Source organism: Myodes glareolus, chromosome 10 (genome assembly GCF_982192425.1).
Source record: "Myodes glareolus chromosome 10, mMyoGla1.1, whole genome shotgun sequence".
Taxonomy (NCBI): Eukaryota; Metazoa; Chordata; class Mammalia; order Rodentia; family Cricetidae; genus Myodes; species Myodes glareolus.
The window spans coordinates 23,487,855-23,514,239 of NC_142035.1; the positions used below are offsets into that span (position 1 = coordinate 23,487,855).

The 26,385-nt window shown below is 41.3% G+C and overlaps 1 protein-coding gene across 3 annotated transcripts in view; it reads left to right on the plus strand.

Annotated features, from left to right (window-relative positions):
- The first annotated feature begins 426 nt into the window (after positions 1 to 426).
- Trpc4ap (transient receptor potential cation channel subfamily C member 4 associated protein) overlaps positions 427 to 26,385 on the plus strand; it is a 66,524-nt gene continuing 40,565 nt past the window's right edge. For 2 of the 3 annotated variants that reach the window (XM_048431563.3, XM_048431564.3), the window contains exons 1-4: positions 429 to 622; positions 19,969 to 20,097; positions 22,080 to 22,196; positions 25,832 to 25,889. In XM_048431563.3, coding sequence (XP_048287520.1) covers positions 455 to 622; positions 19,969 to 20,097; positions 22,080 to 22,196; positions 25,832 to 25,889 — 472 coding nt within the window. In that variant the 5' untranslated portion in view covers positions 429 to 454. Of the gene's footprint in view, positions 623 to 19,968; positions 20,098 to 22,079; positions 22,197 to 25,831; positions 25,890 to 26,385 lie in introns of all 3 variants that reach the window. The other variant, XM_048431565.3, reaches the window with a different exon arrangement.

Consider the following 26,385-nt stretch of genomic DNA (forward strand, 5'->3'; position numbering starts at 1 on the left):
CTACAAATTGAATGAACTAATTGAGGTGCAGTGGTAGAGTGTGGTGACTTGACTGAAGTCAGGATATAGGCAGAAGGGGACAGGAATCAAAGTCAAGTGTCAATTCTGACCTAGGGCCTAGGGCCGTTCACTAGCCACTCAGCTGCATCATTCCTAACTAGACAAGAAATTTGAGAGCATGCGCACTCAGCGACTGGTTTTCCATTTGAAGCAAAATGCTGGAGGTGGGATGTGGGAAAACAGGTGGTCCAGGAAACTCAGTCTCTCTGTCATCTGCCCGGCCTCGGGAGAAAGACTACATTTCCCATAGGCCCTCGGGTCCCGCACAGACCCTGCCACGCGGCCTGCATCTCCGCGACGGTCCACTGGGGGCGATGTGGAGAGTCCTCCGTCGCCCCGTAGAAATCTACGCGGCTCCGGGGCCGCTTGCTTCCTGTTTGTCGGACGAGGAGACATGGCGGCAGCGCCGGCAGCGGCTGGAGCTGGGGCCAGCCGAGGGAGACAGTCGGCAGCTACAGCGGCGGCGTGGGGCGGCTGGGGCGGCCGGCCGCGGCCCGGTAACATCCTGTTGCAGCTGCGGCAGGGCCAGCTCACCGGTCGGGGCCTGATCCGGGCGGTGCAGGTACGAGGCCGGCCCGGAGGGGCGGGGCGGGGCGGGCCGGGTTGGAGCTGGCCGGGGGCCGGGAAAGAGGCCTTCCCAGGCCGCTGCGGTACCGGCCAGAACCCCCTTGGCTGGCCGCGGGGCTGTCCTGTGTGCCGCCCGGACGCTGTCAGCCGCGGTGGGACGATGGGCAGCGGCCGCTTGGGAGGCCTACGGGTCTGGGCCGAGTAGGGTCGGGCTGCCTGGGGTATTGATGGCGCGTATAAGCCGTGGGCCGAGTTTCTAGATCCTCATTCCCCTGCGCCACGTCTGCACGTCGGGGGGACCTTGGCGAGTTGGCTTCATCTTCTACTGGCCTCGCGTTTGCTCCTTGTGAGCAGGACAGGGTCCTTCTCACTTCAGCCCCCCGAACGGTTCGCAAGCCTATCATAAATATCATCTCAAAGAGGCCTTAACGTTCCTCCTCTTCTAAAGTAGGCCCCCGTTGTTATTCTGTCAAATCCTCCAGTTCGTTTTCGATTGCATTATTTTCTTAGCCTGTAATTGCATATTTCTTTGTTGTCTGCCCTTTTCACGCCTGTCTCCCACATTAGGCTGAGCTCCAACGGGTGCAGAGACTGTTTTGCCAGTGTAGGGCGAAATACTTTGGAGGAAGAACTTTAGTTAAGCACTAGTCCAGTGCCCTACTCTCATCTTGCTTGGGCAAGTTACCTTTCTGTGACTTAGTTTCCTCATTTAAGTAATATTTAAGGTTATTGTTAAATTCAAAGGAGGTGGTAGCGTGAAGTGTCAGTGCATTTCAGGTGCATGTAGGGGCCGAAGGGTACTCAGTTAATTGTTAGAGTTAATGCCTGGCTTATCATCACACCTATTGGTGTCCCGTACATGCGTGGTGCTTGTGCGTGTGTGTGTGTGTATGTGTATGTGTGCATGTGTGTATGCTTGTGGGTGGTAGGGCATTACCTTAGAATAAAGCAGGATGGATGACTCGTTTCCTTGTTTCCTTATTCTCCCAAGTGGTCCCAGAACTTACATTGAGAACATTAGCTTATTTGGGCCTATGCCTTTATCAGAGCTCTGTGGAGGCAGAGGCAGATGGATCTTCTTGAGTTCCAGGGCAGCCTGGTCTGCAAAGTGAGTTCCAGGGTAGCCAAGGCTGTAACACAGAGAAACCCTGTTTTGCAAAAATAAAACGACACACACACACACACACACACACACACACACACACATTAGCTTAATTTAAAGATAGCTTTTACATATAGTTTTGAGGAATATACAAGAAACCAGTAAGTGTTGATTTGGAGAAGTGTGGGAACTAGGTGAGTGGACGAGGGAATAGGTGTGAGATTTTTCTCAATGTACCATTATCTATTTAAGATTCATTTCGAGCCCTTGGAATACTCCTCAAAGGACTAAAGAGATGAAGGGGCGATTGTACTTGTGGAGGGTTGCAGATGAGGGTGTTTTGGGTAGCCATATTTTTTACAGAAACTGTAGGTGGGCATCTTTTCCTCATTGTGTTTCTGCATCTGCCTTAAAAAGATCTGAGACATACTTGCTCTGTCCTTTAAGCCAGGATTTGTCACTGAGCTCAGTATGTAGGGACAGACAGAAAGGCAACTAACCTTTAATGGTCACAGATTTTGGATCAGTCAGTGTGCAGAGTGTTCACTGAGTTGAGACAGGCTCTCACTACATAGATCTGGCAGGCCTAGAACTTATGGTATAGACTAGACTGGACTTGAACTTGAGGTAGTCTTGCTGCTTCTGTGTTCTTAGTGCTGGGATTACACCACCCCCGGCAGTTTATTGTCAGCCGTGTGTTGAACTCATCTTTTACCCCAGATGAGGAAATTGAAGTTCAGAAAGGTTAGGCAATGCGATTCTAAACACCCCACCAGATGATTTGTGTCCTAAAGACAGTGAGCCATGGGAATTCTGTAGCATGCTGGATGAGGCAGTTTAGGGAAACATTTGTTTCCAGTGCTGAAATGCTAGGAAACTGCGTTAGAAGGCTACTGGAATATTCTTGGAGCCTGTTTTGACCGGTCATTGTGGTCCCCACTATCACTTTGTCGATGCCCAAAGTTTGTTTCGATCACATTACTTTCTTAGCCAGTAATTGCTTATTTCTTGGATGGTTTTATACAGGTGTGGGAGCTATTTCAGAGGTTGATTTAGGAATCCCTGCCTCCCAAAGAGCGATCATGAAGTGGAGACCTTTACATTGCATAGTTTCCTCTCTTAGCAGACTTCTTCAGTTCTTTTCCTTGCTATGCTCTCCCTAGCCCCTCTCCTGCTATTCAGAATAAATTATTTGCTCACCCATATTTCCTTAGCACAGTACACATACTGGTTATGGCATATGGCACAGTAGGAAAGTGCCAGGTTTTTAAAAAACTTTTTTGAGGGGGCGGTGGGATGGGGAAGAAGACAGATTTATTGAGTAGACTGTAAGGGGCAGCAGGCTGGGCAGTAACAAGAGCACCACCTGCCTAAAGATACCTTTTAAATAAAAAAATACACAGCAGCTGCTCATCACAACTGTTTGAAACTATGCAGTTCAGTAGTGTTTACTATTCTCATACTGATGCGCACCCAGTCTAGAACTTTTCAGCTTGCAAACCTGAAACTGTATGGACTGAGCAGCTCCTCATGCCCGCCCCAGCCTCTGTAACCACCTTCTACTTTTCTCTTTGCTGTGAGTTTGACCTGTGCCTTGAAGGTTTATCTGAGTAATACCATATGGTAGAATTTCCCTGGAAAAGTCTGGATTTGAAGTAAAATGGGTCTGAATTGAATCCTACTTCCAGTCTTTTTTAACCAGTGCCCCTAGGCTAAGTTATTCTCTTCAAATCTGTTTCATCCTTTCTAAAGCAGCAGTCATGACATCTGGCCCATAAGGTTGTTATGAGGATCAGGTGAAACAGCAGGTTCAGAAAGATTAACCAGTGTGTCATACTGGTTATTTGAGAAATAGTTGCTCTTGGCTAGCAGTAATTATAATTAAACTGCACTTTTTAAGAGAGTGTCTGATTTTTCTTTGGATCTGCAGAGTCTGAAATCATGCCAAGCACTTGATAGGAAGGACTCAGGAAACTGTTTGAATTGAAGTATTGTATCCCCAGTCTGTATCTGTCTGTAGTCACTCTCCAATAACCCTGTGGCTTTCAAGAATACCAGAGTCAGGTAACCTGTGATTTGAAACCTGGCTCAGGTACATACTTGCTTTATGTCTTTGGGAAAGTTATTTAATATCTTTTTCTTTCTTTTTTGTTTTTGTTTTTGTTTTTCAAGACAGAGTCTCACTAAGTTGCCTTGGCTATTCTGGAACACACTCTGTAGTCTGTAGACCAGGCTGGTCTCAAGCTCATAGAGATCTGTCTGCCTCTGCCTCCCTAGTGCTGGGATTAAAGAATGTGCTACCACTACCTGGCAATATCTGTTTCTCTATCTAACCTCTTAAGATTATGGTGAAGAAAATGAGTTTTTGACATTGAAAATAGTAACAAGTATAATGAGTGTGTAGATAGGTTACCTTTTTTTTTTTTTTTAACAAATACTCTATATTTTGACGGCTCTTAAGTCTATATTTCTTTTCCTGGCTCTCTTTTTTAAGTTCCACTTGGGTAGGTACTTCCAACCACCTTTGCTGACTCTCCATGTAGATAACTAATGGGCAACTCAAATTTAATGTGTAGAAAATCAGAATCTTGGTTCCTCTTCCATCAAACTCCATCCTCCCTCAGTCTCCCCACCTCTCTAAGTGGGACTCAAGAGCAGCCTGGGAGTTTTCATTTGCCTTATTTTCTTCCTGACCTTTTGTCTGCCCTCTGTCAAGGTAATAAATATGTCGAGATAATTTGCAGTTTATTGATGCTTTCATATTCATCTGCACATTTGATACTCAAAATTTGGTCTTAAAATCCTCTGCTTGAAGCTCCCCAGCTGCTTCCCATTGCCGTAGAAGCAAATCTGAGGGTACAAGATCCTGCGATGCCAATAGAGTTGAGGGGAAAGAGACACTGGATAAACTGGCACTAGAACGATGAACCTGTGCAGGTTGTGGCCCTCCATTCTCAGATATCTGTAGTTTGGCAGTTTGGTAGTCTGGGTATGGGATCTCTTCTGTCGGCAATTTGGTAGTCTGGGTACAGGATCCCTTCTGTTGTTGATTTGGTAGTTTGGGTACGGGATCCCTTCTGTTGGCTTTTAGGTAGTCTGGGTACAGGATCACTTCTGTTGTTGATTTGGTAGTCTGGATGCGGGATCCCTTCCATTGGCGATATGGTAGTCTGGGTATGGGATCCCTTCTGTTTCCCAAATGCTGTTATTTCATCCTTGTGATTGCTCTGGATTTCACCTGTTTTTATTTTCTTTTATGTTTTTAGATCTTCCCTCCCTCCTACCCCCTCTCCATTTCTCTATGTTACTAGGAATCAAACTTGGGGCCTGGTACATGCCAGGAAAACACTCCCCCACACCCTTCTCCCCTGTTAGCCCCCCCCCATACTGTTTGTTTTAGTATTTTTCTAATTAGGGTTGAAACGTCGGAATTTAAGCAAGAAAAACTTCTCTTTTCTGGCAAGGGCAATTTGATTCAGAGAAAACCTTAGAAACCAGGTGTGGTGGTGGTATTACAAGCTGGTAACTCTAGCACTTGGGAAGCAGAGGCAGAACTGTTACATACTCAAAGGCCAGTTTGGTCTATGTTGTGAGTTCTAGGCCAGTCAGGACTATGTAGAGAGAACTTGACTCAGAAGCTAGACCTCTTCCTCCGCAGGTGTGGGAGGGAGAAGGAGAAAGAGGAAGAAAGAAAGAATCTCCTGGGTAAGTTAAGTCTCAGAAACATTTAAATACTATTAATCTCAGTAGCATTTGTACCCACAAACCCTAAGTTGCACCCCTAATTGTGTTGAAACCATGCAAACACTATTGCAAAGTATATGAGTATTCAGTGGTTAATACTTGTTATCAGACTACACTAGCAAGATAATTAATCTTCATTAATAATCCTTTGAAGTGTCTGTTTGCCTACACTTAGCTATTTTGAGATATTAACTCTCTTATACTTAAGATTAAACAAAGAAGATATACATTTGTTTTCATAGAAATCAGCTTTTAATTATTTTAAATGGAAGGCAGTTAAAGACAGTCAATGAAAATTATGAATGTCTGGAAATGTCACATTGACCAAACAGGCTGACAGCTTAGGGAACATGATGTGAGAGATTATCACTCCTGTAAACTATCAAACCACAAGTGCTTGAAAAGAAAACCCTTTTGACACCTGCCAGTAACTCAGCTGCGAGGTGACTGGATGGTGGCTCTTTCATCGCAGGGCTCAGCTACTTGCAAGGAAAACAAAGTGGAAATGATTTTTTTAAAAATTATATTTTGAGACAGGATCTCTCTCTGTAGCCCAGACTGGCCTGGATCTTACTATGTTGTCCCAGATATCCTTTAACTCATGACAAGCCTCCTGCCTCAGTCTCCAAAGTGCTAGTATTAATTATAGGTGCAAACTAATGTGCCTGGCTTTCCATGCTATTTTAAGCCAGTGTCTTGTAAGCCGATGTATAAGTAGTAAAATTCCTTCGGAAGTGTTTGGACTGTGGCAGGCTCTCTGGGTATCATGAGGCTTATTACAGACAACAGCAACCCCACTCTTCCCTTTGACTTCCTTCTCCCAAGGGAACCATTGTCCATAAGGTAGCTATTACTTTCACAAGAGAAGGACATAAGATGCCAGAGAGCCAGTATTTCTAACTTACTTGTTTATAAAGCTGGGTTTTTTTTGACTTTTTCAATTTGTTAATATCTATTTTCTTCCTCATGTAAAAAGTTAGAATCTGTATGTCACTTGTCTCTACCATTCTCCCTGGGTCACAGTTTTGGTTGTTGGTAGAATGTAGTTACACTCTGCTGCTGGTGTAATTCCTGTTTGTAGCAGAGCTGTGTATTTCTCCTTCGTATTAAGACCAGTCCTTTTCATATTGTTTTTATTGGTACATAAATGCATACATGGTAAAATTCACGTTTCTCTTCTTCGTGCTGGAGATTGAACTCAGGCCTCACATGTGCTGAGCATGTGTTAAGCTACTGGGACGTCTTTAGTGACTCGTTCTGTGGGGTCTGCCGGATGTGTGCAGTCATGTGATGATGAGCACTGCAGTTTGAGCCTAGGAAGTCTCCGTGTAGACAGCAGGTCCTTCCCGTGATCACGTGTCTCTCCCCGTCTTTTTCCCTTTGGAGTCACACTGCACATGCTGCTCACAGCTCTTGCCGCTGTGCCTGACACCTGATGGGAGAAGCTGAAGAGAGGGTAGTTTTATTTTGTCTCCAGCTTCAGAAGTGTGGTCCACCATGGAGGGAATGGCATGGCAGTAGGAGTCCTTGGTGCAGACAGGATGCAGTGTGGCTCTGGCTGGAACCAACTTGGGTGTTACCATCCAGAGCTGCCCTCAGTGTCCACATGTGCTTTCTAGGTCACAGTCCCAAAGGCTCCACAATCTTCCAGAAGAGTACAACTGCCCAGGGACCAAATGCTCAAAAATGAGCCTGTGAGTTACACTTTATATTCCAGCGATGACACCTCCTAAAGACGTGTATACCATGTGAGCCTTCTGAGTCTCTCCTAGCGTGGAACTCCATCCTTTTATGTTTGCTTTCTTGATATGAATAACTTGACACCAAACTCTAAAACTTTGTTTTTTGTTTGACTTTTTAAGTTTTTAAGTTTTCCAACCTCCTCTTCCTCACTGGAATTTGGATTGGTGTCTTTGCACCTGAATTCTTAGAACTTCCCTATGTCAAATTCAGGGTGGTTAACTCTTGTTTTTTACTGACTTCCCTGTGTTTTAGACCTTTTTTCCTAATCTGTATCTACCTTTTCTGGGAACACATTCTGTAGACTCCTAGGAAAGTACACAAAAGGTCATTTTTTTCATGTTTGCATATTTGAAAATACCTTTTACTGTGATACTCATGCATCAGGTCTAATTCTGAGTTGCAAGTTATTTTCTCCTAAGTTTTAAGTAATAATGTTTCATTGTCTTTGAGCAAGTACATTCTTTTAAGTTACATTTTGCTTTTAGACTTGTCCTTGAAGATGGTGAAGCATAGTCCATCCATCTTTGTTTTGGCTCATTACTCTATCTGTGGACCACAATTAAGTCATTTTAGTTTTGAGAAATATTTGGGATCCTTCTAGTTTGGGGGTTGTTATGAATAAATAATGCTGATGTGAATACTTGTTAATGTCTTTGGTATGCATTTGTACAACCTGAAGGATATATGCTGAGAATTACTGGGGCGTAAGAAATGCACAGACTTGGCATTGGTATCCATCACTAGTTTCTCAAGTGCTTGTACTAATTTCCCTTCTCATCAGCAGTGTCTATCAGTTTCTGTAGTGGTATTTTGATTAAATCTAACAAATAAAGCTTGCCTCACAATCAAAGTGCAGAACTAAGCCACTAATTAGCCAGAGAGGCCAGGCAATGGTAGCACACACCTTTAATCCCAGCATTTGGGAGGCAGAGACAGAAGTGGAGGCAGATGCACCCTTTGTGAGCTCAAGGCCACCCTGAGCTACACTAGACTGATCCAGTCTAAAAGAGAAACAGAGCCAGGCAGTGGTGGCTCACATCTTTAATCCCAGCACCAGGGAGTGGAGACAGGAAGTGATAAGACTGAGCAGAAAAAGGAATATAAAGTGGGAGGAGACAAGAGTTCAGATGCAGTCTTAGCATGCAGTCTGAGGATTCATAGAGACAGAATGAAGCACAATTAATAAAAACTCAGAAACTGATACTGGGGTTCAACCTGAAGACCCAAAAAGCAAAGCAGCCAACCACTGGCTCTTACCTTGACCTCAATCCAAAAATGGTGATCCTGCCTCCAGGAATCTCAGAATGAGACTGTGTTTGAGAGCTGTTTCCTCCCGTTTTACAATCCTCTCTAGGGCTGGCATTAAAGGCACGCACCACTGGGATTAAAGGCATGTATTTCTATAGCAAACTCGTGTGGCTACTGGGATTAAATGTATGTATTACCACTACCTGGTCTGTAAGGCTGACCAATGAGGCTGTTTTGCTCTCTGATCTTCAGGCAAGCTTTATTTATTAAAATACAAATGAAATGCCACTACAACAGGATCACCCCTTTGGTCTGAGTATCAGTAGAGGTGAAAGGTCTCTAGTGGCTGGCTGCACTGCTTCTCTGATCTCTCAGCTTTCACCCCCTAATATCTGACTCTGGGTTTTTATTATTAAGAACAATTATAATTCAAGCTACAAGTTTCATTGTCTTGCGACCTTATAGTGTTGTGTCAGTCTTTTTAACTTTAGGGTCTTTCCCCCTAAAGTTTAGTGATATAATTGCTGTGGGTTTATGGTAAGTTGATGAAATTAAACTCCCTTTCAGAAGTTTATTGGCAATTTGGACACCCCCTTTTGTGAACTGCCTGTTCATATATTTTGTACATTTTTGTTATTTTCTTGTAGAAATTATTTATATGTATGGGTGTTTTGCCTGTATGTATACCTCTATGCATCATGTGCATGCCTGGTGCCTGAGAATACCAGAAGAGGGCATCAGATCCCTTGGAATTGGCTTTACAGATGGTTGTGAGCCACCATGTGGGTGACAGCAATTGAACCTGGGTCCTCTGGAAGGTCACCACCAATTCTCTTAACCACTAAGCCTTCTCTCCAGGCCCTGTTTTCATTTTTTAACTTAGAAGTCTTTGACATACACTTTTTTTTAAAAAAAAAAAATAGTGTCTCATTAACTAGCCGTACATAAACCAGGCTAGCCTCAAACTCACAGATCCACCTGCCTCTGTCTCCCAAGTGCTAGGATTAAAGATGTGTGCACCGTATCCAGCTGGACATATGCACCTTTTGTAGTGATGTTTTGAAAATATTTTCTCCCGTTCTGTGTCTCCTTTTTAATCTATAAAGATCTTTTGATGAGCCAGTCATAGAGGAGACAGAGGCAAAAAGATCTTTTAAGTTCAAGGCAGCCAGTGCTACATATTAAGACCCTATCTCAAAAAACAACAAAACCATCTCCTGGTGAACATAAGTGCTTAGTTTTATTATAGTTCATTCTATCACTTAAGTAGTTTTTTCTGTTTAAGAATCTGTTTTTGTGGGGTGGTGGTGGCTCACACCTTTAATCCTAGCAATCAGGAGACAGAGACAGGTGGAGCTCTGAGTTTGGGGCCAGCCTGGTCTACAGAGTGAGTTCCAGGACAGCTAGGACTGTTACGTAGAGAAACCCTGTCAGGAAAAACAAACAAACAAACAAGAATCTGCCTGTTCTCAAGGGCTTGAAAACTGAACGTCTTCTTAAGTGGTTTGGATTTGCTTTGGCATTTAGCTGTGCGTCCCACTGAGACTGGCACATTTATACTCCTAAGGTACTTATCTCTGGACATGTTCTTCATTTACTTGTGAGTCAAATGTTGCCATGTAGCCTGTGCTAGCCTTGAGCCTTTCGAGTGCTGGGATTAGCAGCACGTGTCTTCAGTCTGACTGGCTGGGAGTGCTCTTTGCTTTGAGTTTCTCGCTGGTAAATTACACCACCTTTCTTCTGGTGTGTGCTTTTGCATCGTGTATTATTTCCCAGTCTGTTACATTCAGCCTTTCTTTGAAATTCATTTCTCTGGTAGGCAGCATAATAAATTTGGTTTTAAATGGAATACCTTTACTATAATAATTGACATTTGGGGATTTAATCTGATACTTACTTTTCAAATGTCATATCGGTTCTGTGTTCCCATTTGGGCTCCTTAATATTTATTTGTATGCATGTCTGTGTGGTGTTTGTGGGGATTGGTGCCTAGCATGTATGTGCAAGTCAGAGGACAACCTTGGGTATCAGTCCTCAGATGCCGTCTCCCATTTTTATTTGGGGCGTAGACGCTCATTGATTGGCTTGACCTTCACCACACAGCCAGGCTAGCTGGCCTGTGAGCTTCTAGGGATCTGTTTTGCTTCTCTCCCCTCTGCCATTGCTGGAGTTACAGGAATGCTCCACACCATGCCTGGCTTTTTATGTGAGTTCTGGGGTCTAAACTAAGATTCTCACACTTGAGAGGCAAGAGCTTTACAGACTGAGCCATCTCCCCAGTCCTTGATGTTTCTTTTAAAATACAATTTTATCGAGACTTAAACAACTAAATTTATCCATGCTTGTAATCCCAGTACTTGAGAGGTGGAAGTAAGGGATCAGGAATTTGAGGCTGGCCTGGGCTCTGTTAGATACTGTCTCAAAAAAAAAAAAAATTACCAATTGAAGTTTCCATTTCAGTGACTTTTTTTTTTTTTAAAGCAAATTATAGGGCTGGAGAGATGACTCAGTGGTTCAGGGCACTTGGTGTTCAGGAGATGGGTTCAGTTCCCAATACCCGCATGGCAGTTTACAATCACCTGTACCTAACTTCAGTTCCAGGGTATCCCAAGTCCTCTGCAGATCTCTGCAGGCACATATGTGATACATATACATGCAGGAAAACACCTCTACACATAAAAATAACATAAAGAAATATATAAAAATCCATCTATAAAATATGCAACTATTGCCAAAATAGTTTTAGGGCATCCCTGTCACTTTAAAAGTTCACCTGTATTCATTATTTATTTAGTTTTCATAACGGTTTTGATGAAGTGTTGATTGACTTCCTGCACACACATCCCATTTAAGTGTGCAAGTCAGTAGCGTTTATGCAAAGCTACAGTTGCCACAACCAATTTTACAACATTTCCTCAGAAAGGAAAACAAAACAAGACTAGACTGAAGCAAAAGGTAGCATATATTCCTTTAATCCTCATGCTTGGTAGGTAAAAGCAGGAAGATCTGAGTTCTAGACTAACCTCAGCTACGCAGTGAGTTTGTGGTGAGGATGGGTTACTTGGGGGTTCAGTCTCAGACCAAAGCCCAAGCCAACCCTGTACCTATAGCAGCTACTTCCCAATTGCTATCTCTGGTCCTTGGCAGCAACTAGTCTTATTTTCTATCTCTCTGGATTGACTAGGTCTGAATATTTTTATATTAAATGGAATAAAATAATATGTGATCTTTTGTGTCTGGTTTCGTTCATTTAGAATAATAAATCTCAAGATTTATATATGTTATATGTGTCATTTCTGGCCAAATAATAGTCCATCGTACAAAATGTCCTAAATTTTTGTCTGTTCACCAGTTGATGGATACTTGAGGTTTTACTTTTGCTTATTGAAATTGTTTGTTGTGAGTCTTTGTGTGCAAGGCTTTTGTGGACATTTGACTAGGAAGTGGATTGCTGGGTCATATAATTCTGGGGAGAGCGAGAGAGAGTTATGTGTGATATGTGATGCTGGGTATCTATCCCAGGGCCTTGTACACAGCTAGGCAAGTTGAACCACTAAGGTACATCCACAGGTGTTGGGGTTTTGAAACAGAGTCTTGCTAAGTAACTCCTGTAGGCCTTAAGTCTGTGTGACCCTTCAGTCTTTACCTTCCAAGTACTGGAATTAGAGTCACACTCCACTCTTCCTGACTCTGTTGAATTTCTCAGTACTTGTCAGACTGTGACTGTGCCATTTTTTCATTTCTGCCTGGAGTAAAAGAGAGTTCCATTTCTCCAAACTTTCACAAATACATCTTATTTTCTGTCTTCGTGATCATATGTTCCTGGTTAGTGTGATGTAACTCATGGGATGTGATTGCTTGTTTGCTGATACCTACGGTTACTGACCATTTTTCATGCATCTGTGTGTCTCCTTTGGAAAAATGTATGTTTCGAGATGTTGCCCACTTTTATTTGTTTTATTTGTTATTTTATTTGTTCTGTAGTAGACAATTTTGCCAGCATATCCTTTTCATTTTATATATGTCTTGGTTGTACCATTCAAAGAATGGCCCATTTAATCTAATAAAATTTTGATCAAAGAGTTGCTTGCAGTATCCCTTTATTGTTAATGTCCATGGGATCATTAATAATGTCCCTACTTATATTTCTGGCATTAGTAATTTGTATTATTTTTCTTGATTAATTATCCTGGTTAGAGTTTATTGATTCTATTTTTCCTTATAGACCCAATTTTTAATTAAAAATTTTCTCTCTACTGATTTCCTGGTTTTTTTTAAATTTAATCTTCTTTCTTTCTTTCTTTCTTTCTTTCTTTCTTTCTTTCTTTCTTTTAATTTTGGTGCGTGTGTGGAGGTTCCTTTTGAGACCAGGTTTTATTCAGTTAGTCATTCAAGCTAGTGTTGACCTCATCATGTTTATCCCTTCCCTCCGACTCACAAATGCACCTGAGATTACATATCTGAACTATTACGGTTAGTGTGCTGGTAGATTTTGTCTATCAGCTAGAGTCATCAAAGAAAGGAGCCTCAGCTGAGGAAATGCCTCCTTGAGATCCAGCTGTAAGGCATTTTCTTTTAGTGTTCAGTGGGGGAAGGCCCAGCCCACGGTGGATGGTGCCGTCCCTGGGCTGCTGGTCCTGGGTTCTATAAGCAGGTGGGCTAAACAAGCCGTGGAAAGCGAGTCAGTAAGCAGCACCCTCATGGCCTCTGCATCAGCTCCTGCCTCTGGGATCCTGCCCTGTTTGAGTTCTTGTCCTGACTTCCTTCATTGATGACAGCAATGTGGAAGTGTAAGCTGAATAAACCCTTTCCTCCCCCACTTGCCTTTTGGTTACGGTGTTTCATCACAGCCATGGAAACCCTAAAACAGCTTGAATTCAATTATTTTTTATCTCATTTTATTTCTTATTTTCTTCTGCTTGCTTAGACCTCTGGCCTGTTAAGGTAGAAGCGTGGGTTATGGATCAGTACTATTTCTTCTTTGCTAATACATGCTTTTAGTGCACCAAATTCTTTCCTGAGTCGTGATTTTTGCCATTTCCTATAAATTTTGATAAATCATCTATTCATTTAGTTCAAAATATATTTACATTTCTTTTGAAGCTTATTTGACTGAAGTTATTTAAAATATGTTGCTTCATCTTCAGATACCTTAAACGTCCCAACTGTTCTGCTCATTAGTTGTGGACACATTACATGGTGGTTGAGAACACACGTTGTGTAGTTGCTACTTTTGAAACTTGCCAAGGTGTGCTGTGTGGCCAGGGATGTGGTCTATCTGGTTACTGTTCCATGTGACTTTGAGAATAACATGCGATCTACTGTTGGTGGATTAAGTCCTCCGCAGATGGCAGATTGTGTTGACTGGTGGTGGCACTCATGCCAACCTTGCCCTTACTGATTTTCCTGCCTGATTGAGGATTCATAAAGCTCAGAAATTTATCGATTTCTCTTGGTAATTCTTTGAGGTTTTGTTTCCTATATTTTGATTTGATATTGTTTGGTGAGCACCTTGGAGAACTGGCCCCTTAGCATTCTGTCAGGGCCCTTTTATTCCTAGCAGTTCTCTGTTTTCAGAACTCTGAGTGTCTGAAAGTCATAACTCTAAGCTTTCTTGTAGTGTTAACATGACTTTTCTTTCTCTATGCCTTCTACTTTATTTTTTTTAAAATCTATCTTATGTGTATGAGTGTTTTGCTTGTACATATATGTATGTGCACCGCATGCTTGCATGGTACCCAGGAAAGCCAGAAGAGGGCATCAGGTCCCTTGTAACTTGATCTTCTGAAACTGTAGTTATGATGGTTGTGATCTGCTACGTGGGTGCTTGGAACCAAATGTAGGTTCTCTGCAAGACCAGTAAGTACTCTTAGCCACTGAGCCTTCTGTAGACTCCTGGTTTTTTATTTTTTATTTTTAATTTTTATCTGTCTGTCTGTCTGTCTGTCTATTTATTTATTTATTTTTGAGACAGGGTCTTATATAGCCCTGGTTAGCGCTGAACTCACTAGATAACTGAGGCTTATCTAGTAGCCGTAGGTGGAGACCGCTTGTTCATTTCCCAGCCTCCCAGGCCTGAATAATCATGCAGAAACTATGTTAATTACAGCATTGTTTGACCTATTAGCTCAGGCTTCTTATTAACTAACTCTTATATCTTAAATTAACCCATTTCTATTAATCTGTGTATCACTATGAGTCTGTGACCTACTGATAAAGTTCTGGGATGTTTGTCTCCTTCAGCAGCTAAATGGCATCTTCCTGACTCCACCTACTCTCTCTCTTTATCTCTTCCAGCCTGGCCATATTCTGCTAAGCCATTGGCCCAGTCAGCTTCTTTATTAACCAATGGTAATAAAACATATTCACAGTATACAGAGGGGAATCCCACATCAAAGCTGGTCTTGAACTTCTCCTGAACTTTCTGCCTCCACCTCCCAAATAGTGGGTTTACAAATGTGTGTCGCCACATAGGACTCTGTCCCCATACTTTTGACTGATACATAACACTATATTTAAAGTAGTTATTTTAAAGATGTATTTTTATTTTAATTATGGGTTTTTTAAAGATATATTTTTATTTGATTATGAGTGTAAGTCTGTGTTTGGGTTTGTGCATCTGAAGCAGATACCCGAGGAGGCAGGAGCCATTGGATCGCTCTGGAACTTGAGTTACTGGTGGTTGTAAACTGCCTGATGTTGGTGCTAGGAATTGAACTTGGGTCCTTTCTAAGAGAGGTGCAGCATTTAGTCCTGAGCCATCTCTGTTCACTAAAGTGGGTTTCTCATAGACAACATATAGTTTGCTCTTTTTTTTATTCCACTGGCATATATATTACTATATTTTATTCATAGGCTTTTAATTGATACTGTTTAATTAATTCCTAAGACTAGTGTGCAGTCATTGATGTGCCTGACCCTGCGTAGACTTGTACAGTGATTAGTGACATAGGCGGATAGATTCTGCCGCGTATGCAGCTATATTGTGATTGTTTTTTACTTTCCTGGTTTTGCTCCTTCTGTGGGTTGAGTGAGCATTTATGACAGCACTGACTCCTCCCTTAGTGTGTTAAGTGTACCTCTGTGTGTGTGTGTGCATGTGCGTGTGTGTATGGTTTATATATGTGTTTGTAGTTGTGTTCTCATGTGGAGACCAAAAGTTTCAGGACAGGCTCCAAAGCGATCAGTATCAATTGAAACTTGAAAAACCAAAAAAGAAAAAAAAACTTTTTCAGCTGGGCGTATGTCTTATGTCTGTAATCCTAGCATTCCAGAGGCTGAGGCAAGAGGATTGCTGCTAGTTTGAGGCTAACCTGGGCTTCAAAAGGGGTATGTGTGGTGGTATAGTGGATTATTTATTTATCTATTTATTTATTTATTTTTGGATTTTCAAGACAGGGTTTCTCTGTGTAGCTCTGGCTGGAGCTCACTGTGTAGATCAGGCTGGTCTTGAACTCACAAAGATCCACCTGCCTCTGTCTCCCGAGCCTTGGGATTAAAGATGTGGGCCACCTGCCCAGCAATAGTGGTTTATTTTTATTGGTTGTCCTAGAGTCTGGAGCGTTCATTCTGGTCAGGTAGTCTTTGTGAGTGTAACAAGTATCCCAGTTCCCTCTCACACCCTGATAAGATGCTGCCGTTCAGTTCCCATCTCCAGATGCTATGGTCACCTAGTAATGTTGCTCTTATTTGCGTTAGGGATTCATTTTGATTGGAAAAGTTAATTTATGTTCATTTGTTTCATCCTCAGCCCTCTTTGTGTCCAGTGTATAAATGACACATTAGAAGAGACAGTAGCCACACAGATGCTTAGTTAAACCCAGAGTTTCTCACTAGTACCAGCCTCCTTGTCTCTAAAGAGCCACCTCTCAGATTTCTGGTTGGATAGTCAAATTCTGTCTGAGAAGATTCATATTTTTTCTTTACTTTTGAAGGATAACCTCACTGAATCCAGTGTTGCCAGTAGGTGTGGCTTTTTTTAAACCCCCTTTTCAATGCTTTAAATATTTTTTTCTGTTTTTGCTATGTGACTTCAGACAGTATGCCTAATGTCACAGTTTTTCTCTTCTTGCGTGCGCTCGTGTACGCGTGTGTGTGTGTGTGTGTGTGTTAGTAGATGAGAGGATAATCTTGGGTGTTGTTTCTCACGTGCTGTCTTCTTGTGTTTAGACACAGGGTCTCTCACTGACTCCCTGAGTAGGCTTGTCTGGACAGTCAGTCAGTCCAGGGAATTCTTGTTTCCAACTCCCCAGCCCTGGGATTACAAGTGTGCCTACCGCACTGGCTTTTTTTTTCCTTTTCTTTTCTTTTCTTTTCTTTTTCTTTTGTTTTTTTTTAGCATAGGTTCTGGAGATTGAGCTCATATCCTCATTCCTGCAAGCCCTCTCCAACCCTTTGACTCGTTTTGTCAATTTTTAAAAAAATATTATAAAGGAGTCCTTATTTTTTGCTTTGTGATAATCACTTGTACTAGTAATATTTGTTAAGGAAACTGTTTCATTGTTTTGGCAATCTTGTCAAAAAACCAATTAACCTCGGGACATGGTGACACATGTCTTTAAATCCCAGCACTCAGGAGGCTGAGGCGAGCAGATCCCTGTGAATTTGAGGCTCTGTTTTACATAGTGAGTTCCAGGCCAGTCAGGACTACACAGTTAGGCTCTCAAAAAAAAAAAAAAAAAACTAACAAAAACAACCCCCCCCAAAACAAACGGAACTAAAATTGTTTCACCATTAGAGAATCTCATTGCTATTCCTCTGGCCCAGGATATCTTTATTCTCACCCAGTCTATGCTGTCTTGGTTAATGCAGACTTGTGATGAGTTACAAATTAGGAATTCAGGAATTAGGATTTTTCCAATTTAAGACTAATTTGACTGACTGTTTGGGTCCCTGGCATTCCCATGTGAGATTTAGTAGTAAATTATCAACTTCTACAATGAAGACAGCTGGGCTTTGATAGGAATTACGTTTAGTTAACAATGTAAGGGTATTGTTGTTGTTTTAGTAATAATAAAAAGTGTGGAATCCCATTCCTTAAACAGGAGATATCTTCCCTATTTTTGTTTGTTTCTTGTTTTGTGTATGTGTGTGTGTGTGTGCGCGTGTGTACGTGCAAGTTCTCACTGTATAATTCAGTCTGACCTTGAACTTCAGATTCTCCTGCCTTAGTGTCCGGAGTGTCCTTTAATATCCAACAGTGTTTAGTTTCCTTGTATAAGCCTTGTTCTGCTTTTGTTAACTTTATTCTTTACATCTTATTTTTGATACTGCTATTAATGTAACTGATAATAGGATCATGTTGTCTGTGAATAGAGTATTCCATCTTTCCAAGTCAGTGCTCTTTGTTTTTCTTGCCTAATTGTTCACAGTCATGTTTATAATACATTGTCAGATATAAGTGTTAAGAGCAGACTTCTTTGGGCCTCTTTTCTTCTTAATCTTAGTAAGCAAACACTAGTCTTTACAAGTAAGCATGACATTAGTGTTAGACTTCATAAATACCTTTAGCTGGTTGAGAAAGTTCCGTTCTGCTTCTAGTGTGTGCAGTGTTAATCAGGAAAACTTGTTTGGTTTTTGCCATTTTTCATCTGTCTTTTGACATATCTCGAGTGTGTCCTGTAGTCTGTTGTTTTTCTGTATTGTATTAGTTGCTATGTTAAGTATTTTCCTTCCCAGGATAACTCCTGTTTGCTTTTGCTCTATGTGTTGCTAGGTTTTTGCATCTGTAATGGTAAGAGAGAGTGACCTGTAGTTTTCTTGTGGTGTATTTGTCTAGATCTGTTACCAGAATTCTGACTTCATGTATTTTGTGGGAATCTGAGTATTTGTGTTATTCTCCTTTAAATGTTTGATAATATGGGAAGCCATTGTTCTGGATCTAGACTTTTCTCTGGAGGTCTTGGTGTTGCTGTGTGAATCATCACTAATCAGCTTCTCTGCTTGGTGTATTAGGTCTGCTTGGTACTGTTTCACAGCCTGTGTTCTCCTAGTCATTTCCTTTAGGAAACGGTCCTTTGTTGGATATGGTCTGTGTTCTATTGTAACCTCTTTTGCTCTGGTCACTTTGGTAGTAATAGTCTCTCATTCATGCCATTAAAAGCTGCTGTTAAAAGGTTGTCCATTAATTGATCTTTTCAGAAATTCCTGTGATGTGTAGTTTTGTTGATGTTTGTGTAGTTTCCTGCTTTTAATTTCTTTTGTGTCTGCTGCCTGTTTTTTTGTTTTGTTGTTGTTGTGCTTGATTATTTCCTGAAATTTCTCATGGTTGGTTAGTGGCCTGTTTCTAATATGGTTTTGAGCTCTCTAATGGATAGTGCTCAGATAGTATGCTGTAGGAATGGCTTCTGCAGAGTCTCATAGCTGAAGGTGCTTGCTTTACTTCTGTAGGAAAAGACTGCAATTTTTAACCATTCTTTTTTTTTTTAGCTTGTATTGATTTTTAGCTTGAGCACTATAAAATTGATGTTATACAGACTTTTTTCTTGTAAGAAGTAATATTTTCCTGTGTTTTACCCTAAGATAAAGCATTCTTTTGAGCACTTTCTCTTACCCCTCATGCTATAATCTAAGACACAAATGTAGGAAGAATTATAAGACTTGTCCACCATCACAGGGCATTCGTGTTCAGATAAACTCAAACATTGAAGGTCTGTTTGCTCCATACAAACTGTAGCGATATCTTTTGATTTGATTAAACCACAAAAAATTAATAAATCCCTTTGAGGCAGGGTCTCTACAGCCCAGGCTGACCTGAAACTCACTATGTACCCCAGGATTTTTAAAGGTCCTTTAAAAAACTTGGCCACTCACAGCTGTTTGTAACTCTAATTCTAGGGGGTCTGATACAGTCTTCTGGCCTGCATAGCCACCAGGCACAAAACTAGTACACAGACATACATACAGGCTCAGCATCCATACACATAAAGTAAATAATAACTAAAATTTTAATAAAAGTTTCTTTATATTTTTAATTATTTTTTAAATATATATGTGCACCTCTGTACTGTGGTGTACATGTGGGGATTGGGAGACAGCATATGGTATTAAGTTCCTTCCTCCACCTTTATGTGGATTCCAGGAATCAGAGTTATCAGCTAGTGTAGCAAGCAGCCTTACCCATTGGGTCATCTTGCTGGCCCTCATTGTCTTGCATTTGAAGGAAAACAAGCGTTTCAAACAGAAAGACTGGAGAGAGTCTGTGGGCAGAGGGAGAGCATGCACCGAGAACACAGCTGGATTGGAGTCTTGAGTGTGCCCTGGGGAAAGCTTGAAGCTGGCGAGTAAGGATGGATTCAGAGGGGTGCTGTGTTAGGGGCAGAGGGCATAGGCTTAGCTTGTAAGTTGTTGAAAGCTCCTGAAGATTTCTTCAAAGCCGCCTCTAAATTGTCTCCCTGGCTATTTGGGAGTCAGCTCCTCTCTCTTGACAAAACTTATTTCTTGCCAGTAAAATGTTTGTTTTTTTTAAATTAATTAATTAGTTTGTTGTTTGTTTAAATTCACAGTTCACAGAAACTTTTTTGACCGAGAGAGACAAATTGTCCAAATGGAGTGGAATTCCTCAGTTGCTTCTTAAGCTATATGCCACCAGCCACCTTCACAGTGACTTCATCGAGTGCCAAAACATCCTCAAGGTAACTCATAGAGACGCTAGAAAGGCTGTGCTCAGGTCTCCAGATGCCTAACTGTTGGCTTTTTAAAAATGGCCAGTTTTTGTGTGAGCTGTAGAATACTGGAGAAGTTCAGAAGCATTGAAAGAAGCAAACAGTCATGAATTATCCCTTCTTCAGAGCCGGCCAAGGTGTGTGTCGTCCTGGGAAGCTGTTGAAGCAGTGCTTCCTTAGTTTGAGAGGCCAGCACTGTGCCCTCACCCCCACCTCCTGTGGGGCTGGGGACTGAGCCCAGGGCCTTCCTTGCTCATGGTAGATTGGAATGGCCATCCCTACCCCTTGATGATATTCTCTTGGAACAGAATTCCCTTATTACCAAAGGCTCTTGGAAGGGGTTTTATGACTGTTAATAACTAATGTAAGATTAAAGTTAGATTGAGAGTATAATGACATTGTTCTAGATACTTGTTCTCCATCTTGAATACTGTCTAAGTGCTGGCCCACATTCATGGTTTCTGACTTGGGGACTGGGTCCAAACATAAATTTAAACAAGTAGCTGGAGCTATAGTTATAACCTATGTAAGCCTGTGCCATAATAATACTAAATACTATAGTGCTTTTCAGAGATACAGTGTTGATGACTGTATCCACAGGTAAATTCTAAACATGCTTATTAAGTAAACCTAGTTTTTCCCTTTATGAAGAGATATTACTTATTCTTCATCTTTTCACAGTCTGGTTGATAGGAGTAATTATAGCTCCTCTATGTGTCTTAAAAAATGCTTTTCAACCGTCTGGCGGTGGTGGCACACGTCTTTAATCCCAGCACTCAGGAAGCAGACACAGACAGATCTCTGTGAGTTCGGGGCCAGCCTGGTCTACAGAGTGAGTTCCAGGACAGACTCCAAAGCTACACAAAGAAACCTTGTCTTGGAAAACCAAAAAGAAAAGAAAAAAAATGCTTTCCAAAACTTGGTGTGTTGCCTGCACACACAATCCTAGCATTGGGGAGGCCAAATGCAGGTGGATCGCTGTAAGTACAAGGCCATCCTTTACTACATGGTTCCAGGACAGTCAGGGCTACATAGTGAGACCCTGTCTCTCAAAACAAAACAAAACACCTTGTTACATTTAATTCCTGCCAGATATCTAAGTTAGAGAATTGAGGTAAAATTAAAGACTTGGGAAATTAATACCCAGCTAACTATGTGTGTGATCTTGAGTTTATTCATTCTGTAAATACATACTTGAAAACCACTCTGTAAAGCAGTATTTTGTGAGATTCTTTCGGGCTGTTACCTGTGTTTTATGAAAAAGGGCTGCTGGGCCCCTCCTAAAGATTGAGAACCACTACCTGTCCTACCAAGCTGAATACTTCCTGTGCTTTGAGGAGGAAGCAAGAGGAATCTGTTTGAGCTTGCCTTCAAGAAACAAGGATTCAGCCTAGGAAAGAAAGCCTGGGTTTGTAAATAGTTGCACAGTAAAGTGCTAAAAGTCACAAGTGACTTAGAGACTCCTTTGGGTGGCCATGGAAGACATCAGAATGCCTTGAACTTCTTCAGTCAAGCAGAGATTTGGATATGCTACAGAATTAGTTGTTTCTCTTCTCATTGCTATGTAATCACTGTAGGGCCTAAAGATGTTCAGAAAGCCCAAAATGACCTCACTGGTGCCTGGCAGGAAGTCAGCTAAGGATGCACAGTCTGGCCTTCCCCGGGGGGCTGTGAGCTTTTCACAGCATGACAGAGTGGTTCTGTGGTAGCAAATGCCAACTCTACCTGACCTTTGTACGGTTTGTGTCTAAGTGTACAGTGTCACTTCTCTGTTCATTGAAGCCAGTTACGCCAGCCAGATTCCATGGGAAAAGGACTCCAAGGGTCCCTAATAGTTTATTGAGGGCTAGCTTTGTGCTCAAGGGAAACTAGTTTGTCACCAAAATGCATATGTTAGTGTCTGGTCTGTGTTAAATTCTAAAACAGAATCTGTATTTTTTTTTTTTAACCAGGAGATTTCCCCTCTTCTCTCCGTGGAGGCTATGGCATTTGTAACTGAAGATAGGAAACTTACTCAAGAAGCTACGTATCCAAATACATATATTTTTGACTTGTTTGGAGGTGTTGATGTAAGTAGCTGTTTAATACTATTAATACTTTAATCATTTGAGAATTTAAAATGGGAGGCAAGAATTTCAGATTTTATCAGAAATAGTTCAAATCTTTTAATTTTAAAAGCAAATTTATTTCATGTGTTCTGTTCTTTCACCATGGGTCCTGTGGATTGAACTGGGTCGTCAGACTTGGTGGCTTGTGTCTTACCCTGCTGAGCCCTTTCTCTGATGTGGATTTTATCTTTGAGATCAATGGTGTTTCTTATGTGGCTCACTGTGGTGTTTGATTTGGAAGTGCTACTCTAACTACCTTTTTAAAAGGAAAAGCTGTGTCTCCTGATGCTTCTTCCTCAGGAGTTCTGAGCACTGTCTTAGGTGTCCCAGAGATGCTCTGTGTGTGTGCATGTGCAAATGCTCCCATCTCCAGTGTAGTTTCTCTTCTCCCACATCCACTGACAGGGCATATATCCAGTATAATCTCTTCTACTCTGCTTTTTCCATGTAACTTACTAAGTGGGCACAGTTTCATTTCTCTACACCTAAATCTACCATATTTTAAATATCCAGTTGGTATTTTCTGTGTAAATTGTACTGTGGTTTATTTACTCAGACCCCAGTTGAACATTTAATTTTTCCACATCTTTTTTAATTACAAAAAAGATTGCAGAAGGTTCTTTATAGACTTTTGGAGCCAAACTGTGTATATCTTTTATTTATTAGTCTGCATTTATATCAATTGTTATCAGTTTAAATCCCAGGATCAAAGTATAAGAGTATCTTTTTACCCATACCATCACAAACATTCTGTATATATGTATGTATTTTTAAAACTTACTTCTTTTATTTTTGAAATTATAATGTAATTATATCATTTCTCCCTTCTGTGTATTTTTTAAAGATTTATTTATTTTTATTTGTATATATTATGTGGTAATGTGTGTGCCTGCTTGAGTTTCTGTGCACTGTGTGTGCAGTTTCCTGTAGAGGGCAGAAGAGGGTTGAAGATCCCCAGAACTAGAGTTGTAGATGGTTATGAGCTGCCACATGGGTGCTGAGATCCAGCCTGGGTCCTCTCAAGAGCATCAAGTGTTCTTAATTGCTTAGCCATCTATCTACCTCTTTAAATATTCGTTTCTGTGGACTTTGTTATAAAAGTCAACTCTTAGCCTGGAGGTAGTGGCGCACGCCTTTAATCCCAACACTCAGGAGGCCGAGGCAGGCAGATCCGAGTTCAAGGCCAGCCTGGTCTACAAGAACTAGTTCCAGGACAGGCCCCAAAGCTACACAGAAACCCTGTCTCGAAAAAAAAAAAAAACCAAAACAAAACAAAATATCTAGTCTTGATAAAGAAAAGCACACTGGTAATTACCACAAAATAGGTCCCTCTTTGTCCTGCTGCTCAAATAAAGAGAACATGCTAGCACCTAGAAACTCTTTCCCTGTATGTTTCAAGTCTTTACTAAGCAGATATAACAAAAGAAAAGGGGAAAAATTTTTTTTGCAGTTCTTTTTTTTAAAAAAAAAAAACCCAGGTTTATTGAGATATGGCTCCTGTGCCATACAGTTAACTCATTTGAAGTAGACAGTTCATGGTTTCTGCACTTCTCGACTAAGCTACAGTCTGAACAGTTCATCTTATTCAGAGTCACCACCACAGTCGGCTTTAGAACATTTTCATCACACCCCAAAGAAACTCTGTGTATTAGCTGTTACTCCCCTGCTCCATCCTCCTCCCCCTGGCAACCATTGATCAATCTCCCTTTTGACTCTAGCTGCTGTTCTGGGTATTTCCTGTAAGTGGAATTATGTAGCACGAGGTCTTTTGAGATTGACTTCTTTGATGTAGCGCAGTGCTTTCACGCTTCATCCGTGTTGAAGCATGTATAAATACTTTTTGTATAGCCAAGTGATATTCCCCTGTATGTATGAATAGTACATTTTGTGTATCTATGCCTTTTGATAGGTGATTGACTTTAATGAAGAATATGGTCTATGAACTTGTTCAGACTCTTGAACAAATTTCTGTGTAGGCACGTGCTTTCCTTTCTCCTGATGTATCCCTAGGAGTGCAGTTGCTGGGTCACATGGGAACTTGATGTGATTGTTTGAGGGAACCGACTATTTTCCACGGAGGCTGCACGTTTCATACTCCTGTCAGCTACGTGTAAACACTGATTTCTCTGTTGTTTTGCCAACACTTTTATCCCTGCCGTTCCTATTACCCCTGTTCCAGTGACAGTGCAGTGCTTCACTGTGACTTGGTTTGAGTTTTCCTGTTGACCGGTGATGTTGACAGTCTTTCATGTGTTTGTCATTTGCTTCTCTTTAAGGGACTGTCATCTCCTATTCCCATTTTCAAATTCCATTTTCTTTTTTATCATTAAGATGTAAGTTATTTATGTATTTTTGTTTGGTATTTTCTCCATAGTTTTAAATCTTTTAATTCAGTGGTGCTGGCACATGCCTTTAGTGCCAGTACTTACCAGCACTTGGGAAGCAGAGGCTGGTGGGGCTGCTTCTTCCTCTTCTTTCTTCTTTTTCTTTAAATCCCTGAGACAGTATCTCATTAAGTGCCTACCACTCTCACACAGAGAGAAGGCTGCCTTCAGAGCCCCTTTTGTTATCTGCCTAAGTCCCGAGCCCTCCCTCTATCAGTACAGTTAGCTGTTAATGCGGTTGTGCAGAAAGCCAGGCCCCATGAGTCTCAGAAGTGAGTCTAGCACAGATGCTGGGGCTTTTATTTTGTCAGCTACTGTCTTGTGCAAAAGCCCCTCCCCTCATTTCTGGATGTCGGATTCACTCAGCGCATGCAGTCCCCAGGATGGGTTTAGTTTCTTAAGATTTGTTGCTGGTTTCAGATGAGCAGAGGCTTTCTTAAGATCCCTTAGCTGCTCTTTAGTCTTAAAGACTGCCTGTTGGCGTTAAAACAGTGAGAAGAAACAGAAACTTTAAAAATGCTGATGCATCATTTTTCTCCCACTTGGCTTGAGGTGTCTTGGATATGCTGTCCACTATTGCCATGTAACTGGAAAGGGCTAGGAGAACATTTGGTTCTGTTCCAAAATTGTTCCTAACTTGATTTAAACAACAAAATATTCATTTATGGTGAATTTCTTTAAATATGTGGAACTAGCTGTTTTGTTAGCACAGAGATTATTTTAAAATATTTTAATATATTTAAGTAGAAAGTGGGCTGGAGGTGAACACTTGTAATCCCAGTACTTGGAAGGCTGAGGTTGAAGGATCATGAGTTGGAGGTTAGCCTGGGCTGATCAGCTAGACTGTCTCTTAAAACAACAAAAATACTGAAGTAGGAAGCAATTTTATTCAAAAATAAAAGCCCTTGTTATAAAAATAAGAGATATTCCTTAGGGGCTGGAGAGATGACTCAGGTAAAAAGTGTTACAGTCTGGCAGAGAACTCAGATTCTGTGCCCAGCACCCAAATGGCAAATCACAATTTCTGTACCTCCAGTTCCAGAGGATCCAGTGTCCTCCTCTGGCCTTTGAGGGTTCCTTCCTGCCTCCTAGAACAAGAGGGTTCGTGACAGCTCCTTGGACCACAGATGTTCATGGGAAAAATTGTTTCATGGGTTGTGCTTTGAATTAACTTTGAAGATTTTTTTTTATTTTTTTTATTTTTGTTTTCAGCTTCTTATAGAAATTCTTATGAGGCCTACAATCTCTATCCGGGGACAGAAACTAAAAAGTAAGTATAAGTATGCTTGTTAGGCGCCTGTCTTCGTCCCAGTGTGCCAGCGTGGTGGCTATTGTCAGGAGTTGTTCTCTTTTTTTTGAGACATGAAAACCTAACTTCCAGTCAGCTCTAGAACTTGCTCTGTCCCTCCCAGGATAAACAATGCACTGCATTAATTATATATTTGTTAGAAATAGATAAATGAAAAAGAAAAAGAAGTTCAATCATTGCCAGAGTCATATATGGTAAAAGTCAGTGTTTGTATAATTCATAATTTTCTAAGTTGGGTGATAGGTTTAGGTGTTGTATTATTCTCACAACTTGCGTGTGTGACAGGCGCTCTTTTTTAGGGTTCAATATTTAGTTTTCAAAAATTCCATCTTAAAGGTACACTTCACTCTGCCTTTAAAAGCCTGAGATCACTTGGGTTAACATCCATGTGTGTGTGTGTGTGTGTGTGTGTGTGTCTAATATACATACACATTTTAAATTTGCACCCACATTAGTG